The sequence below is a fragment of the Sinocyclocheilus grahami genome, unplaced genomic scaffold, assembly GCF_001515645.1.
Source record: "Sinocyclocheilus grahami isolate Dianchi unplaced genomic scaffold, SAMN03320097.WGS_v1.1 scaffold767.1, whole genome shotgun sequence".
In the NCBI taxonomy this organism is placed as follows: Eukaryota; Metazoa; Chordata; class Actinopteri; order Cypriniformes; family Cyprinidae; genus Sinocyclocheilus; species Sinocyclocheilus grahami.
This window is the reverse complement of record NW_015505946.1, coordinates 172,702-190,718: the sequence shown is the minus strand read 5'-3', so window position 1 is coordinate 190,718 and position 18,017 is coordinate 172,702. Positions and strand designations below refer to the sequence as shown.

Here is an 18,017-nt window from a genome sequence, read left to right as displayed (position 1 = left end):
TTTGTTTTTAAACTTCGAAATACAACGAAATAGAGCAAAATCAGACAATAGTGTTATAGTCAGACAATGTAAGTAACTTAAAATTAACTTCTTGTTTATTGAATTGTATTGTATTAAATCAGTTATCACATTTACAAACTCCTTTAAAAATCATTCAAAGCTGTCACTCATCATCTTAGTTCATCGCGAGCTCACATTTATAATCAACGAAGCTCTCTACACTGTGTGATGAATCTCTTATTTACACCCTGTCTACACGTTGCTTATGAAGGATTGGTGAGATATGTCTGTGATACATTACTCGACGCTGCAAAAACACGTAGAAAGCTTTGAAGCTTCCCTGAGCGCAATCACAAGTATGATGATGATCGGGTCAGTCGCACTGGTGCTCCTAAAATAAATTTCATAGTCGCACGCAGTAGTTTTCAGTCGCAAATGCGACTGAAATGGTCGCACTGTCGAGCCCTGAATCATGAAATTAGTATTAATGAAAAATATATTTGTACTACAGAGGTGGCACAAAAAGAACACAAAAGTGGCTCAAGACCTGCTCTGTGTTCTCTTCTAATAACCCGACTGTGAATGATGCGAGCGGCGTTATGTTGTCAGTGAGAAGCTGCAGCCGTGGCGAGGAGGATTTTTGGTGTGCTGGTGTTCTGACAAATAATGCTACCTGTCAGATTATGCTACCAACAAATCGTCAGAACACCGGCAGAACAACAACAATGTGCTACATGTTTCTTTTCCCCTCGTTTTTTCCAGTTGATGGAAATCCGTCGTAGCGATGGAAAACTTTCATCCCTGAGTAGTAGGCTTTTGCGGCTTAATATTTACAGATACTAGTCCATATTGCGACTCTATTTAAGTGTACTGACCTACTTTTGATTAATTCATCCAAACTTGGACAAATTCCGTGACATTCTGTGGCATACAGTAAATTCCATTTATGACTGAATTCCGCGATTCTGTCCGCGGTTTCCGCATCGCGGAAATCATAGATAATATTGAGGTATTTTCCAACTTCAGTGTAACGTTAGTGGATTGTGAGTTATTGAAACTTACCTTTGAGAGACAACTGATGCGTGATCACTGAAGCAGCTCCAGTTAGCAAGTGCTTTTGGAGAGAGAGTGAATTCCGCATTGATTAGTCGGACTCGTGACTCCCAACAAATCAGATGGGCGGTGGGCGGAGACTGCTTTAGGCCACAGAGTGGTGAGTTCTGACAGGCTGCATCAGAGCCAAATAGCGCATTTCAAAATTAAGTTATTTTATTGGCTAATCGGTTTTGAAAATGCTTAATATCGGCGCCGATAATCGGTCGACTCCTAGGAGCCAGCTCGTATGGATCTTTACTAGGGCTGCACGATATTGGAGAAAACTCGCATTGTGATATATTTTTTTTCTGCGATTTGTATATTGCGATACGAAAAAAAAATCAGATGACTTCAATAGCTCTATTTGGAAAAAAATAATCAATGATTGGGGTGATTTTGTAGGCGAGTAAATCAGCATAGGAAATAAATAAATAACAGAATAAAGATACAAATGAAATAAACAGTGCTTTCTATTTTTCAGGTAAGTAACAGTATTCAGGTACAGAAATTAATTATCAAATGTAAAATAACACTGCATACACACACACACATATATATATATATATGTATATATACAGTGTTTCCCCTATGTTTAAGGCTGGGGGGAGGGGGGGCGCCGCCCCCGCCCCCCTAATATAATGGCAGGGGAAACACTGTGTATACTTCTTTTTAATGGTTAAATTACATTTTATTAATCAAAAGCATGTAAAATCATGAAACTTAAAGAATTTAACATCAATTTATTAAAAGTTTAACAAATATTACATGTTTAGGGCCCTATGAAATGTTTTATTTTTTCCAACCTTATGTTTTATTGTAACCAAATTCAGTTTTAGCATGTCTAATTATTTGAAAGCATAAAACAAGTTTAATTTATTCTTACAATAGCCTTATGATTTTTTTGCTCAGAAATTCTGTGTTGTATATTTACATTTTGTTTTAAGGCATAAATCATTCATTTAATCTATCTTTTAAGTAATGAAAATTAAACAAATTTTATTTTTTGGAAAATAAAGGTCATTTAATATTACAATTAAAACACTGAAGAAATATTGAATGCTTATTCCTTAAAAATAAGGTTTTAATGATTTTAGTAGTAGTAGTAGCAGTCTGTTACGTACATTCTACTCAACAATAGTAATATATTTCTGCCAATGCCCTCGAATTAAACTGAACGTTTATTTTGACGGGTTGCCGTGAATACCTTTTAGACTTCTGTGTGTGTATGACATGATGATAGTTTTATTCAAATGAAACGGTCAAATGCTGATGAAGTGACTCTCAGAGCAGTTCTGGAGATGTTGTTCATGTATTTATGTCCTCATTAGTGAGACGGCAGAGGTTAATATCACCGGAAGCGTCACGAGCGTTTCAGTACGAGTGCTACACAAAACCGCGCGTCTGCGCCATTCATTAACACAGAGACACGCAGAATTCATATTTAAATATGAATTGTTTTGCGGCTTTATATTTACAAATACTAGTGGGAGTGGGCTCACTTGTGTGTGTGTGTGTGTGTGAGTGAGCGAGCGCGCGCATCGGGTGGAACTCCGCTGTGCGTGATACAGAGAGCGCGACCATAACTTAGACAGAAATTACATGCCCTTGTGTAAATAAGATAAATAACATAAGGCTATTTAGTTTGCTTAATAAAAGAACAAGGTATATACCTGTTCTATAGGAAAGGTAACTTTAAGTGAATACTGTTGTGATCTGGCGCTATAGAGAAAATATAATTAAACAAAATTAACTTGACCTTCAAGGGCGGCCGCCCCCCTAATATAATGGCAGGGGAAACACTGAGATATATATATATATATATTAGTTTTCACTATAAATTAAATCTAATAAATCTGTGTTGAAGCTACAAAAGTGATTTTTCTTTGTGTTTTGTTGTTTGTTTAACGTTCATGACAGAGAAAGCAACAGGAACATTAAACTGCTGTGAACCAATATACTGTTACACTTGTTTACCTTCACCTAAACCATTAGCAACTATGTTTACAAGGATGCTTGCAGAGCACAGTATTTCAGGCACAAATAGATGCAGAAGTGAACAGAATTCAGCGTTCACGTGCATCTGCGTGGCTCTCACCTTGTCTACACCGGACGCGAGCGGTGCGACGCGACAAAATACTATGAACCCATTATAATCAGTGATGCTGTCCGTCTACACTGGATGTGGTGCGGCGCTAGGGCTGGGCGATATAACTAAAAAAAGTTCTGAGGTACTGATATAAGAATATTGGGGGTAGAGCAGTGTCCAAAATGTCATTGTAGAGTGTCGCAGAGCTACATGAAAGAAAATTAAAGTGGCAGTGCAAGTACAATAAATAATAAGCTTAAGAGCAGCATGTATTCCAGTTTTAGATGAAGGATAGCTGGCTGTTAAGCAGTCTGATGGCTTGAAGATAGAAGCTGTTCTTCAGTCTGGTTGTCCGTGATCGGATGGATCGTAAGCGTCTGCCAGATGGCAGTGTGGCAAACAGGTGATGAGCAGGGTGAGTGCAGTCCTTGATGCTGTGGGCCTTTCTCAAGCAGCGAGTTTGATAGATGTCCTGTAGTGCTGGGAGTTTATGTCCAATGATGAGCTCTGCTGTTCTCACCACTCTCTGATAAGCTTTGCGGTCGAAAGAAGAGCAGTTGCCGTACCATACAGTGATTCAGCCGGTCAGAATGCTCTCTATAGTGCAACGGTAGAAATTTGACATGATATTAGAGGAGATGCCAAACCTCTTCAGCCTCCGCAGGAAGTAGAGACGCTGACGGGCTGTTCTCATTATGGTCTCTGAGTGTAGGCTCCAGGAAAAATCCTCAGAGATGTGAATGCCAAGGAACTTGTAGCTCTTAACTGTCTCTACTTTCTCTCCTTTGATGTGAATGGGAACGTGACCCTCTCTCTGTGACTTCCTGTATTCCACGATCATCTCCTTGGTCTTGCTGACGTTTAGAGAGAGATTGTTATCAGCACACCATGCTGTGAGTGTGTTAACCTCATCTCTGTAGGATGTCTCATCGCCGTTAGTGATGAGTCCTAGGATAGTACAAACCCAATTCCAAAAAAGTTGGGACACTGATTCCTATTCCTAAACTTGAGCAACTTGTCTCCTCAGTCCCCAGACATTTGCAGACTGTTATAAAAAGAAGAGGGGATGCCACACAGTGGTAAACATGGCCTTGTCCCAACTTTTTTGAGATGTGTTAATGCCATGAAATTTTAAATCAACTTGTTTTTCCCTTAAAATGATAAATTTTCTCAGTTTAAACATTTGATATATCATCTATGTTGTATTCTGAATAAAATATTGAAATTTGAAACTTCCACATCATTGCATTCTGTTTTTATTCACAATTTTTACAGTGTCCCAACTTTTTTGGAATCGGGTTTGTAGTATCGTCAGCAAATTTGAGGATGATGCTGGAGCTATGCTTAGCTGAGCAGTCGTAAGTGAACAGGGAGTACAAGAGAGGACGGAGTACACATCCCTGTGGGTCACCAGTGCTGAGTGTGAGTGAGGAGTAGTGCTGGGCGGTGTACCGGTTCATACCGAATACCGGTGTTTATTTTTGTTATGATATGAATTTTTAAAATACCGCAATACCGGTATGTCGCTTAAACAACACTCGGAACGCAACACTGTTTGAAACGGGTTCATTTTCACTGGTGCACTGTGGTGAGGTAACGGCTGTATGTGTTACTAAGCGTGAAAGTTCCGAAACTGAAGCTGTAGAACTAATAGAACGTGATGACACAGAAGAACTCATCCACAATATCCACATTGACCGCCACAAATATCCACCGCCCCCTGCCATCAGCTCCCGCGTCTCACACACACACGAGCATGACTTTAGCACTAGATTTAGCAACTTTCAGACCCTTTTTGCTGCTTTTTTCCATAGAATATTCATACTGACAAACCTAGCGACTTTTTTGGATAAACCTTAGCTATGGTGCAGTTGGAAGATTTCGCCAGTGCTGTCCCGCGAACGCGAGGTCTGACTTTCCCGGAGAAGTGTCACCTCTCTCGGTGTCTGTTCTGTGCAGCGAGAGGCAGAGAAGAAGTGCATTCAGTTGGCCGCATCGCAGCCGACTCGTCAATAAATGACTACAAAACAGCGTTTCCTAGCACCTGTCGCTTACTGATTGTTTGGAATTATAAATATGAGTGTAGTTCATCTGTTAATAACACATGCACTTTTTTGTTTGTTGTTTTTTTTTAGTTTGTTACTCAGATGCAGGCAGTGCGCTGCATGAGACAAAAAAGTAGCTCTTTAGTGTAGATGCATGTTGATTTTATAAGACAATGCCGCGATTATAAACGAGAGTGACTCCTGGTTAACATGTATTAAAAGGGGTCGTGTTTAGTAGGGATGGGCGATATCTTATCGTTTGGGATATACCGGTAAAAATTCTCCACACGATAAGAATTCGTCTTCCCGCGATAATAACGATAAAGTCTAGTTGTTGACATATTTCTCTGTGCGACGGTGTGGAGTGACGTGAAGGAATGCGGACATGAAATTGAGCTGCTCCTTCTAGTCTGGAACAGGTTTGGATAGGGCTGTACAGTGCGACAAAAATCGGTCTGAGCCTTGAGTAAATGTACTACAGCAGCACGTGTGCGAGAGTTTTACACGTGTATGAGTCGTTTACAAACCTGTTGTCCAACAAAGATATTTTAATTTATTGACATGCTTTTTCTCCATATTAACTTCTTAACAGTCGAGTGTTTGAAATAACTTATTTTTGTGATCAGACGTGGTTTCGTATCACAGAATAAGGCAGAAATCATACTATTTTATAGCATTATATACAGTGATAAAGGCTATGTCGATTAGCATTGCATTATAAATATACTCTATCCTTATAAAAAAAATACCCAAGATTGCTTGAAGAACACAGATACCATATATTTTGTGCAATCGCATGTTTATTGTCTTCAGGTTTCCTCAGTTAAAATTTCTCTGTCTGCGCTTTATTCAGCTACAGCGATCACTGGATACTTCCTCCTGGAGCATTACTTCTACTATGCATATGTGGAGTTTCTGCGCAAGGGCGCCCTCCGTCTTCCAGTATGAATTAAACAGTCATTACATTACGTGTGTACTCCGTAATGCTCACAACACCCTATTTTGGGTAAAAATAGGAAAGATAATACTTTTCTCTAAAGAAACAGGATTCCCTAAATTATCGTCATTGATATCGTTATCGCAATAAATATCAGAAATGATCGTGGTACATTTTTAAGCCCATAGCGCCCATCCCTAGTGTTTAGTCACTATTTAGTGTGGTATTTTTTGACAATATTCACTCATCATGACAGTAAAATAGGGCATTCTAAGTCAATATACTGCAGTATTTCTTCTCTCAATCAGTAGAAAATATGGTTAGCCCCCGGTCATGCATGAAAAAAAAAAATACCGTCATGTACCGTGAAACCGGTATAATTTTGAAAAATACCGTGATATAAATTTTTAGTCATACCGCTCAGCACTAGTGAGGAGGATGTGTGGTTGCCAATTCTAACCACCTGGGGTCTGCCAGTCAGGAAGTCCAGGACCCAGTTACATAAATGACTTTTAAGACCCAGATCTTTCAGTTTGGCTATAAGTTTGGTAGGGATGATGGTGTTAAATGCAGAGCTGTAATCAACAAACAGCATCCGCACATAGGTGTCTCTTCCCTCCAAGTGTTCCAGGGCAGAGTGTATGGCCATTGCAATGGCGTCATCAGTGGATCTGTTTGAGCGGTAAGCAAATTGGAATGGGTCAATTCCAATTTGTCTGCGTCACTTATAGCATGTGCATATATCGTGCGCACTATCGAACATTTTTTATATCGTTATCGAAGGTGTACCGTCGATAAATATCGATACCGTTTTATCGCCCAGGCCTACGCGGCGCGACAAATCCCCGACAGTAAACTGATGCCGCGTTCTATTTATGGGGTACTGACACAACGTTCCTATGATTGGCAACGGTCGCTTTGTCTGTCGCTTTGTCTGTCCAGTGTAGACAGACTTTGGGGCCATTCACATGTCGCGCCTAAAAACGCGTGGAAAATGCTAGCCGCGCCGCTTTCTCCTTCTTTCCAAAGCACTCGGGAGCTTGCGCTTTCGTAGCATCTGCTGTTGCTAAGCAACCGTGACCTGCACTCTCCACGACGACACGGAAGTTTTAACAAAGGATAAACGGATTTCCAGCACTGAAAATCGCGTGCTGTAGCTCTGCTACTAAATGTATTTAAAATGGGTATCTCTGTAAAGCTGTCGTGTCCGGTGTAGACACCGTGTCTGTGTGTGAGCAAAGAAAACAATCAGTATAAATATAACGATCAGTAGCCTATACTAAACATCGTACATCACACGATGTGACTATCGCAGATGCGCACATCGCAATATCGATGCTGAAACGATATATCGTGCAGCCCTAATCTTTACCACCTATTAACTTTAATTTGTCAAAAATATCACACCCTTTCCTGCTTACTAAGTCCTTCTCTATATGATATAGCAGCTTCTACATGTTTTTTCCCCTTTTTTTCCCCATGGTTTAGACATCATAAATCAGTAGAACAGCGTCTTCAGTAGTGCATTAACCGTGCAATCCATGCTGTTTTTTACATCCGAGTATCTTCAATATGGCCACGCATCCGGGTAACTGACCAAACGGTGACGTAGGTGCAAATGCTCGATAGCCTGCAAAGAGCTTACAAAGAATGTGTTGGGATCTATTTGTGAAGGGGTACCAATCAGAAAAAGGGTACAAATGTGTTTGCAAATCATTAGATGTTCCATGGAATACCGTAAAGACCATCATCAATAAATAGAGACAACAGGGCACCACAATGGCATACCAAAGAACAGGGCACCTGTCTGAAAAGGGTTTGCCAGTAGACTTATGGCAACAGTAACAAAGGATAAACGGATTTCCAGCACTGAAAATCGCGTGCTGTAGCTCTGCTACTAAATGTATTTAAAATGGGTATCTCTGTAAAGCTGTCGTGTCCGGTGTAGACACCGTGTCTGTGTGTGAGCAAAGAAAACAATCAGTATAAATATAACGATCAGTAGCCTATACTAAACATCGTACATCACACGATGTGACTATCGCAGATGCGCACATCGCAATATCGATGCTGAAACGATATATCGTGCAGCCCTAATCTTTACCACCTATTAACTTTAATTTGTCAAAAATATCACACCCTTTCCTGCTTACTAAGTCCTTCTCTATATGATATAGCAGCTTCTACATGTTTTTTCCCCTTTTTTTCCCCATGGTTTAGACATCATAAATCAGTAGAACAGCGTCTTCAGTAGTGCATTAACCGTGCAATCCATGCTGTTTTTTACATCCGAGTATCTTCAATATGGCCACGCATCCGGGTAACTGACCAAACGGTGACGTAGGTGCAAATGCTCGATAGCCTGCAAAGAGCTTACAAAGAATGTGTTGGGATCTATTTGTGAAGGGGTACCAATCAGAAAAAGGGTACAAATGTGTTTGCAAATCATTAGATGTTCCATGGAATACCGTAAAGACCATCATCAATAAATAGAGACAACAGGGCACCACAATGGCATACCAAAGAACAGGGCACCTGTCTGAAAAGGGTTTGCCAGTAGACTTATGGCAACAGTAAAGGAGCTTCAGGTATGTCTGGCAAGCACTGGTCACTTGCTGCATGTTACAACAATATCCTTTATTCTTCATATGTCTGGACTATGGGGTAAAGTAGCCAGATGGAAGCCATTACATTAAAAAGAAAAAGAAAAAAACGGTGAAGACACAAAATTGAACTTTGGGCCGTAATTTTAAAAGGTACGTTTGACACACAAACGAGACTGCTCATCACCACAACAACAACACCATGCCCATGTTAAAGCATGCTGATGCAGAAAAAGAGGAATTTCATTTTTCAGTGGTGATAACCTCAAACAAAATTCTAAGTCAAAGGAATGGCTTCAGAAAAAGAAGAACGTTTTGGAATGGCTCATGAGACCAGACCTTAATCCAGTTTTAAAAAATTGTGGAATGACATGAAGAGGGATGGAGGAGTATGGGATCTATTTTCCACCAAAAGTATTGCAGTCATGGATACAAAAAAATTTGTATGAAGCAAAAAATGTAAAACGCAAGTAAAAATTTAAAAAGCTGTCAGACAAACTGAAAATATGAGCAGAAAATGTCATTAAAATGTGTATTGTTTCATTTGGTTAACTAAATGTGTTTGTTTAAAATCTCTTAACCTGTGGGAGGACGCCAGCGCACAGAAGCATTCTTTGTTTACATGAGTTCAGAGTTACTGCTAGTTTTAATGTTAAAGAATGCAATTAACTTCATAAACTAACTTGCATCATTTAAAAAGGTCTACGACTCAAGCTTTATATCGATCTCGACTTCGTTTTTCATTTACATAACTCCTGGCATAAATTAAGAAATGACTGTAACTGTAAGTTTTTAAAAAATGAAGCTCTTTTTGTTTTAAAATTCTTTAAATTTCTCATAAATTTAATGCGTAAACAAACCCGGGTGGCCATATCAACCTGGGATTATCAGATATTAAGAAATTTTAGATAAAAAAAAATGACATTACAATTACATACATATTACATTTATTAAATTATTATATTAACACTAGAGCTGCCAAGGGGTCATTTTACCCTTGGCTGTTTTTCAAATGTAGGCTACATAATATGTTTTCAATAAAGAATATCCAAGTCTCACAGTCATTGACTTTTACTAAAATTGTGTTATTTACAATCCCCTGTTGTTAAAAAAATTGTTTAGATAAAACCAGAATAAAAGCTGGGCATTTATACCTATAAGCGCTATCGAGTCAAATTTACGCATATAATTCCTTTGTCGCGCTGTACAAAAACACTGCGACTCACAAGACAAAAAACACGAAAACACCTTTCTGTCGGGAGAGAGAGAAGCCGCAGCATGTGAACGCGCCGCCATCTTGGTTCCAAGTCATTGAGCAACGTGTTAGCTTACTGCAAACAGTCACACAACGCACGCTCAAATTAAGATGTTTTAGCCAACTCATAAATGTTCAGACTTTGGATTAATTATTCATTTTTGTTTTGCAAATTTTTTTGGTCGTTTATTGTTCTCTACTGTGTTGCTAAGCTATTTACTCCTGAAAAAAAAAATCAGAATTATAATGTAATGAATAAAACAATTTTTATGATTACCCCAAATTTATTGGTGTTGTTCTCTTATTCAAATTATAAATTATATAACTAAACAAATAAATATTTGATTAGGTGAAACTGTGCGATTGAATTTGTCGTTGTATCATACATCCTAGTGCATACATGCAGTGTGGTGAGTTATTATGGCTTATTATAGTCTATTTAGGTTATTTTAGTAATTTAAAAAACATGGGTTATCTTAAAACATTTTATTATAATATTACACGACCCACATATGTATTTATTTCCTTGTAATTCTCATTGGAGGCTGGTTTATATTCACCATTAAGAAAAGTGATTAGTATAACCTGCTTAAAAATAGCCGTGAACTTTAAACAACAGGACAAAAACATAGTTGATGACTAAAAAAAAAAAAATGTTATGACTCTAGACATTGTGAAGACAGTGGCATAATACGGTGACATAGGTTTTTTAGCCATATCAAAACAGTAGTCATGTGCATGGGTAAATTTAACCTGCTGGCGCTTTTAGGTATGCGCTTTTAGGTATACAGCGACCTCTGGTGGTTTAAGTGTTAACCATAGTCCTAGGCTACGGGACTGTGTTGCACACGATGTAGACAACATTCGAATAAAGTTTATTATGAATAAATGTTAAATAAAGTACATAAAATAAAATAGGCCTACAAAAATTGTAAGTCCATGTATTTTATTGTTATTATTATTGGTAATATTTTTATATTCGTTGTTATGTATTTGATTTATTTTTTTTTACCATCATTTCGATCTCTTTACCTAACGTTCAGGGCTGCATTTCCCAAAAGCATCTTAAGCCTAAATCGATTGAAGAACCATTGTCATCATTTGGCTTACGATGCTTTTGGGAAACGCAGCCTTGAAGAGTTTTGTAAATAATAGCCTATACTGTAAATGCCCGACATGCCAATAAAGCTTTGATTATGCTATATGACAGGAATTTTTACTGGAAGTGCAGTTTAGAGGATGAATTTAACAATAACCCAATAAATACCCTAACCCTATTATTATAAATACTAGAATTATAAATGAATAATTTGCATAGTTTCATTTGTAAATGAAAACACCACTCGTCACATACAGGTGTAAATGCAATCATAAAGTCAAAACTTTATTGGCATAATTGTCAAGCGTTTACAGTATTTGCAAAATATATGGTAGCATATACTATCAACTAGAAGATGACGACATATCACGTTCCCACGAATTAATATCTCGTGGCCACGACAAAACTAAACCAAAAAGACTCTAGCTTCATTTTTTAAAAACTTAGTTACAGTCATTTCTTAATTTATGCCAGGAGTTATGTAAATGAAAAACGAAGTCGAGATCGATAAGAAGCTTGAGTCGTAGACCTTTTTAAATGATGCAAGTTAGTTTAAGAAAGTTAATTGCATTCTTTAACATTAAAACTAGCAGTAACTCTGAACTCATGTAAACAAAGAACGCTTCTGTGCGCTGGCGTCCTCCCACAGGTTAAGAGATTTTAAACAAACACATTTAGTTAACTAAATGAAACAATAAACATTTCAATGCTATAAAATTGTGCACATTGAGAGAAGTAAACAGCAGATGTTCATGTTAACAACTTCTTTAACTTGAGCAAACACTGCTAATACACATATGCATTTGTTAACGATCCACCCACATGCCTCTGCTCAACGATGGTGCCTGGATCAGTGAGCTGCGACTCGGGCCGATGATGTCACTTCCAGAGAGGCATGCCCAGGCCTGTTGTACATGCCCCCGTCCCTTGACTCCACCCCCATGTCAAAACAGTGCCAGAAAGCGAGACGCGCAGAAACTTGAAGCGCAAAGGGAAAACTGTATCGCAAGCTCAAACTTGACTGAAACGCAAAATAAAAGCAGCGTTGCAAATAAATTAGTAGATATGACCATGGAAAATATGTATTGCAAAATCATTGCTTTTGTGCGGTTTCATTTATATTTTGCAATTCTTTATTTTTGTTTGCAAAACTTTATTTTTGTTTGCAAAACTTTATTATTTTGCATATATGTGGCATTATTTTGACTCCATATATAACCATGAAAAACATGATTTTGTGTGCAAGTTGGATAATTTTGCAATAATGTTTCAGTTTTGTGCAATATGATTTTAAATGTTTAAAGTTTTGATTCATGATTTTTTTTAAATAAATTTTTTAATTTTTGATTTATGCTTATTTTTAATTTCGTGACCATGTTGTTTGCTGTTCTGATAACTTTCCATTAATGTTTAAGTTTTGTGTAGTATATTTTTTTTAAACATGGTTTTTAATTTTTTGTTTCACACATGTCATTAGTTTTTTGATCTGACCATTATACTTTTGGCTGTAAATTGATCCCAAACAGGAGACCCACCTCCCATCTCTTTTGCATGGAAGAGTGGGGAGGAAAAAAAAGACAAATCAAGATGAGCTAAGTTGGTATACTTTGACTGGCTGCTGTATTAAAAACAAAAGGTGTTTCAACCAAGTATTATCAGGGCTCTACGCTTACTTTTCTTTTTAGGAGCACTTGTTTCATGAGCACTTTCAGACATTTAATGAGGCTCAGAAGTGGAATGAGTGCAATTAAATCCATAAATTCCTGATGATATTAATGTTTTAAATATAAAATTTTGAATATAGAAATATTAAGTGATTTAAATAACTGAAAAGATACTTTAAAAAATGAAACTAAAACTGCCAGCAGGTGGCGGCAAGTCACTGATTTTTATCACTGAATCATTCATTCAATTGATTCATTCGAACGGCTGATTCATTCAGGAATGAATCAAGTGACTGTCTTTATGAATGGGTAATCATGAATCACTGACTCACTAGATTCGTTTAAAAACGCCCGTTCATTCATAAACGAAACACCACTGTGTTTGAATAGAGATGCGCAGCGGCTCCGCTGTGCCTTTGTTTTAAACTATTTTTGACGACGAAATAGAGCAAAATAAGACAATAGTGTTATAGTCAGACAATGTAAGTCACTTAATATTAACTTCTTGTTTATTTAATTGTATTGTATGAAATCAGTATCACATTTACAAACTCCCTTAAAAATCATTAAAAGCTGTCACTCGTCTAAGTTCATCTCGATCTCACATTTATAATCAACGAAGCTCTCTACACTGCGGAATGAATCTCTTATTTACACCCTGTCTACACTTTGCTTATGAAAGGATTCGTGAGATATGTCTGTGATACATTACTCAACGCTGCAAAAACACGTAGAAACCTTTGAAGCTCCCCTGAGCGCAATCACAAGTATGATGATGATCGGGTCAGTCGCACTGGTGCTCCTAAAAAAAATTTCATAGTTGCACGCAGTAGTTGCACTGAAATGGTCGCACTGTAGAGCCCTGATTATTTTATATCTTTTATTTTTAAGTTTCAGTTGTTAGTTACATGGATTTTATTTGTTTCAATATGACATTAAAGCAGTAGCGAACTGTGACTCTTGAGCCTAGGCCCTCTCCCCTACCCTCGTCGTGGGAAAAAACTACCAGCCTAGCTTACGGTGTCCTCTTCTAAAAGTCACCTTTGACCATTCCACCTCTGAAACAAGAGGCTATCCAGTCTTAAGGCGATCGCACACCGGACGACATGTGCAACCGCACCACGTCTTTAAAATTCCCACACATTGTTTTCCATGACTGTATGCACACCGGCGCCAGGCGCTGTTCATAATCCTGCCGCGCCACTCACATAATTTTCCATTAAATTACATTATATTTGTCCCAAATTATTGTTAAAGTACATAATGACTTCATCCTAGGTTGGAAGATTGTGTATTGTGTATTTTTTAGTAAAAGTTTGTCTTTCTGTGGCTCTAATAAATTCCATGATTCATTGTGCCATAGATCGCAATTTCTCATCCCGTTTGCTGACGCGACGCGTTCAGTGTGTGATACCACTGCACCACTGTACTTCTTGTCCAATGTGCGACTGCAACAAAACAGCACAGCGAGGTGACAGATATTACCAATATAAAACAGCTAAATTTAAGTCAAATGCAAATCCTCATTACAAATATCTGCACTTCAGCGGGCAAAACGTACAGACACTCCCTCCCGTCACACAAAACCAACAAATGTAATATGTTTAAGACAACACATCATGACAGCGCTGACACAAAACAAATTAGCGACAGACACTTCATGACAAACAAGCAGTGTTTATAATAAATAATATTATTATTGGCTCAGCGGCCTAGTAAATGTCCTCACTTACGTTATTTGCGGCTTCCATCATGACGTGAATAATAGCTAGTTAGTTTATCAGCGTATATATATATTTTTTCCCCCGAGAGATCCCCACAGCGGGCGGAACTTGTCATAAAGTTAGTGATAAGGCCCGCCCATTTAGAGGAAAGATTGACCCAAGTTATGACAGTGACCAAGCAGTTTAAATACTCTACGGTCGCTGTGGCCGCCTTCTAATTAGCACAGCCAATAGTCTATAGCAGGGCAATTCCTCCAATCGAAACTACAGTTCGCACTTAAACGCAGGAAGGGAGCAATTAAATTACACGCGCTCCTTCTTAGCCGAGGGCAGTTATTATAATTTACTATTGCTTGGCCCTCTTTAATTTCATAGCTGGACCACGAATCACAGAGCCGCAAACGCTAGGCGGAAATATTCAAATATGGAGAAAATGGGCGGTGTTAATAATAGAATAAAAATAAAATTAATGTTTTTTTAATTAAAAATAATATATTTTAAAACATTTATTTAAAAATGGTGAATATTGTTTTTACAATAAGTTAGGCCCTCTCTGAGGGACTAGAGGGCCCTGACGGTTCCCCACTATATTAAAGGTGAAAAAAGATCTGACATTATGGGTGTTTAGATATAGTATAATTTCCAACTGTTATTGCAAACATTGCAAACTGCATAATAAACTATTAATATAATAATAGTAAACTAAATCATACATTAATTACTTGGTTGCATTGTTTGGAATGCGGAAAAATATTTAATATACATTTTAATAGTAATATATAAAAATAAAACAAACTGTGTTAATAATATTAATAATAATAATAATTATTATTATTATTATTATTATTATAAACAATACATTGTTTAGTTGGTTGCATTTTTTGGAATGGGGAAAATATTTAAATAAAAAAATATATACATTTTTAATAATAATATATTAACAAAACCATTGTGTGTTATCCACCAAACTGGGTCTGCTGCAAAGACAGAATCAGTGGACTGTGTCTGCCTCAGCTTGGTTATTATAATTGAAGAGGGAGATTATAAACTGTTTGTATTTGTGAATTTCATTTGATGGTCTTTTTCTTCCTCAGATTATGTAGCTGCTGAGCGCCAGGAAGATGACATCCACAATGTGCAATCTGTAATTGACTCGTTGGCCTTAGACTACCTTCAGATTAGTTTGTCTCACATCACAGGTTAGGCATGTTTCATTGTGTCCATCTCTCTTCACATGGTCTGTAATCACTTGTCATTGGAGGATGCCATAGTGTCTACTTAACTATAAGAATTTAAAATATGCCTGTTGAGAGCAGTCAGAGCACATGGTTTCTTTTATTAGCCAGACATAAACTGGCATTTCCTCTCTTTGTTTTGTGTAGCTTCATGTATAACACATGCTTTCTATCTGTAGGTGAGAATATAGTTAGAGGAGAAAAAGAATCTATCAAAAACCTGTTGGAGATTTTTGATGGTCTGCTGGACTACCTCATAGAGCAGCAGAGTGACGAGGAGCCTCAACATAAAGGTGATTTATATCTCACTAACAGCTTTCTATTTGCCAGTGCTCATTACCTGAACAAAAGGACTGAGATTACTAGGTGTTCGTAATTTATAAGCTGCTGCTGATGCATCATTTTGCAACTAAAGTCAAATTTTCTTTATGCACACATTTAGGGCTCAATGGAAAGACCAATGCTGCCAATGCAGCTTATCAGCCTCGAAATCAGGACACAGGCAAGATACAGTGTCAGCCCTTAACCATTCAGTAAGTGATAATTACACACAGATAATTGAGGGATTCACTTTCTCACAGTTGCACTTGCTGCTTTTCCAGTCCGATCCTAGTCTACCTAGCAGACTTGCCCACACTCTCACACAACCACACACAGGATTGCAATCAAGGTAAAGATGATGCGGTGACAGGAGTCATACAGTAAGCATGTGCGATATATTGATGCTCAAACAAACCGTGTATGAGCACTCTAGTTGCACAGACACATTTCTGCACATTCACTTTGTTTCCACACACATTCAGGATAATGATTTGATTTGTCATGTGTATGTTGCTGTTTAATCATTCTGAATGGATCTGTGTACTGCAGTACTATAAGCAATCAGCTCAAGGTGGTTGGTTGAGGGGATTTTTAGCATCTCCATGTGGTCCTGTTCGGTATTGCAACTTGACTTGTCTACTGTACACATTCTATACACCAGGGGTCTTCAACTAAAATTGCTTGAGGTCCAGTAATGAACCATCCTCACCAGCCGAGGTCTGGACAATTATATAGGCCTACCTAAAAACATGAATTGACGGTTTTTACCAGACCAGGGTATGTGCAGGATATATTTAAGCTCATGTTTAAGACTTTAAGACCTGCACAAATAAGATATAAATGACTGTAAAAAGCATGATTTACAGTTCAGATAAAGGTTTTGTTTACAAAAACAAAACGTTTTTTTAAATGATTACCTTCACATTTCAGCCTTTAAAATATTTTTTAAGTAAATTCAGGCAAAAGTATCAATTATTATATTAATTTAAACAATTATTATCAATCTATTTTTATAGCCTATTAATTAAATGTTCTGCACACACACACACACACACACACACACATATACATATATATATATATATATATACTGTATATTATACTGTCTTAATTGTTTAACATTTTTCAGAATGCATTATCATCTTATCGATCCACTAGTTCACATTTACAGCATATTTGCATTTATCTGAACAAAAACAGCAGACAGGCTTATTAAATAAATGCACATTAATTCTCTGCCAGCAGGAGGTGCTTTTGGAACGGCAGAAATACAGCAGTTCCCTTTCATGGGAACTTCGAACTGCGTCCTCTAGGGGTCGCTATGGGGAACGCCTCGTTGTGACCCGTGTCTGAAGCATACATTGAAAAAACACCAACTCGTTGGCCGGTGACAGCCATGACGTCACTACCGGTGTGACTATAGTATAAATGGGCGCCGGGAGCACACATCATTCTTTTTTTCGTCTTCACTGACTGTTCTGTTTGAAGCGTGCATTTCCAAGGAAAAAGTAAGAGCTATCTCTATTCATTATGGCGAGCACTAGCAGAGCATTTAGAAGGTGTGTGCATCCGTGTCATCGCTATTTGACACCAGATGATACACACAATCTATGTGTTGTTTGTTTGGGTGAAGAGCACGCACGCAATGTCTTCGAGGGGGCAATCTGCATGCATTGCGAGCGTTTTCCAATGAAAAAGCTCCGTTCTCGTTTGTCTCTCTTTTCAAGTAAAGAGGGGCAGCCATCTGCTTCCCGCGGTTCAGGACCCTCCGCTGCTGAGGCACGGAGGAGAATGAGCTCGTGGGGATCTCAGGTGGACCTCGCCGATGAGTTTAAAGAGGGGCTTTCCCTCTCGCGCTTATCGGCGGCAGGCGAGAGACAGCCGCTGGAGGATGATGTTCTCTCTTTAACATCATCTGATCCAGGGGCCAGTGCTCTGCTGGGTCCAGCCCAG

At 38.1% G+C, this 18,017-nt stretch overlaps 1 protein-coding gene across 5 annotated transcripts in view; it reads left to right on the top strand.

Annotated features, from left to right (window-relative positions):
* The window catches only part of LOC107561326 (centrosomal protein of 95 kDa), a 197,192-nt gene that overhangs the window by 13,599 nt on the left and 165,576 nt on the right, over positions 1 to 18,017 (top strand). For all 5 annotated transcript variants that reach the window (XM_016245750.1, XM_016245749.1, XM_016245748.1 and 2 more), the window contains 3 exons: positions 15,603 to 15,707; positions 15,923 to 16,036; positions 16,186 to 16,276. In XM_016245750.1, the coding sequence (XP_016101236.1) occupies positions 15,603 to 15,707; positions 15,923 to 16,036; positions 16,186 to 16,276 (310 nt within the window). The remainder of the gene's footprint in view (positions 1 to 15,602; positions 15,708 to 15,922; positions 16,037 to 16,185; positions 16,277 to 18,017) is intronic.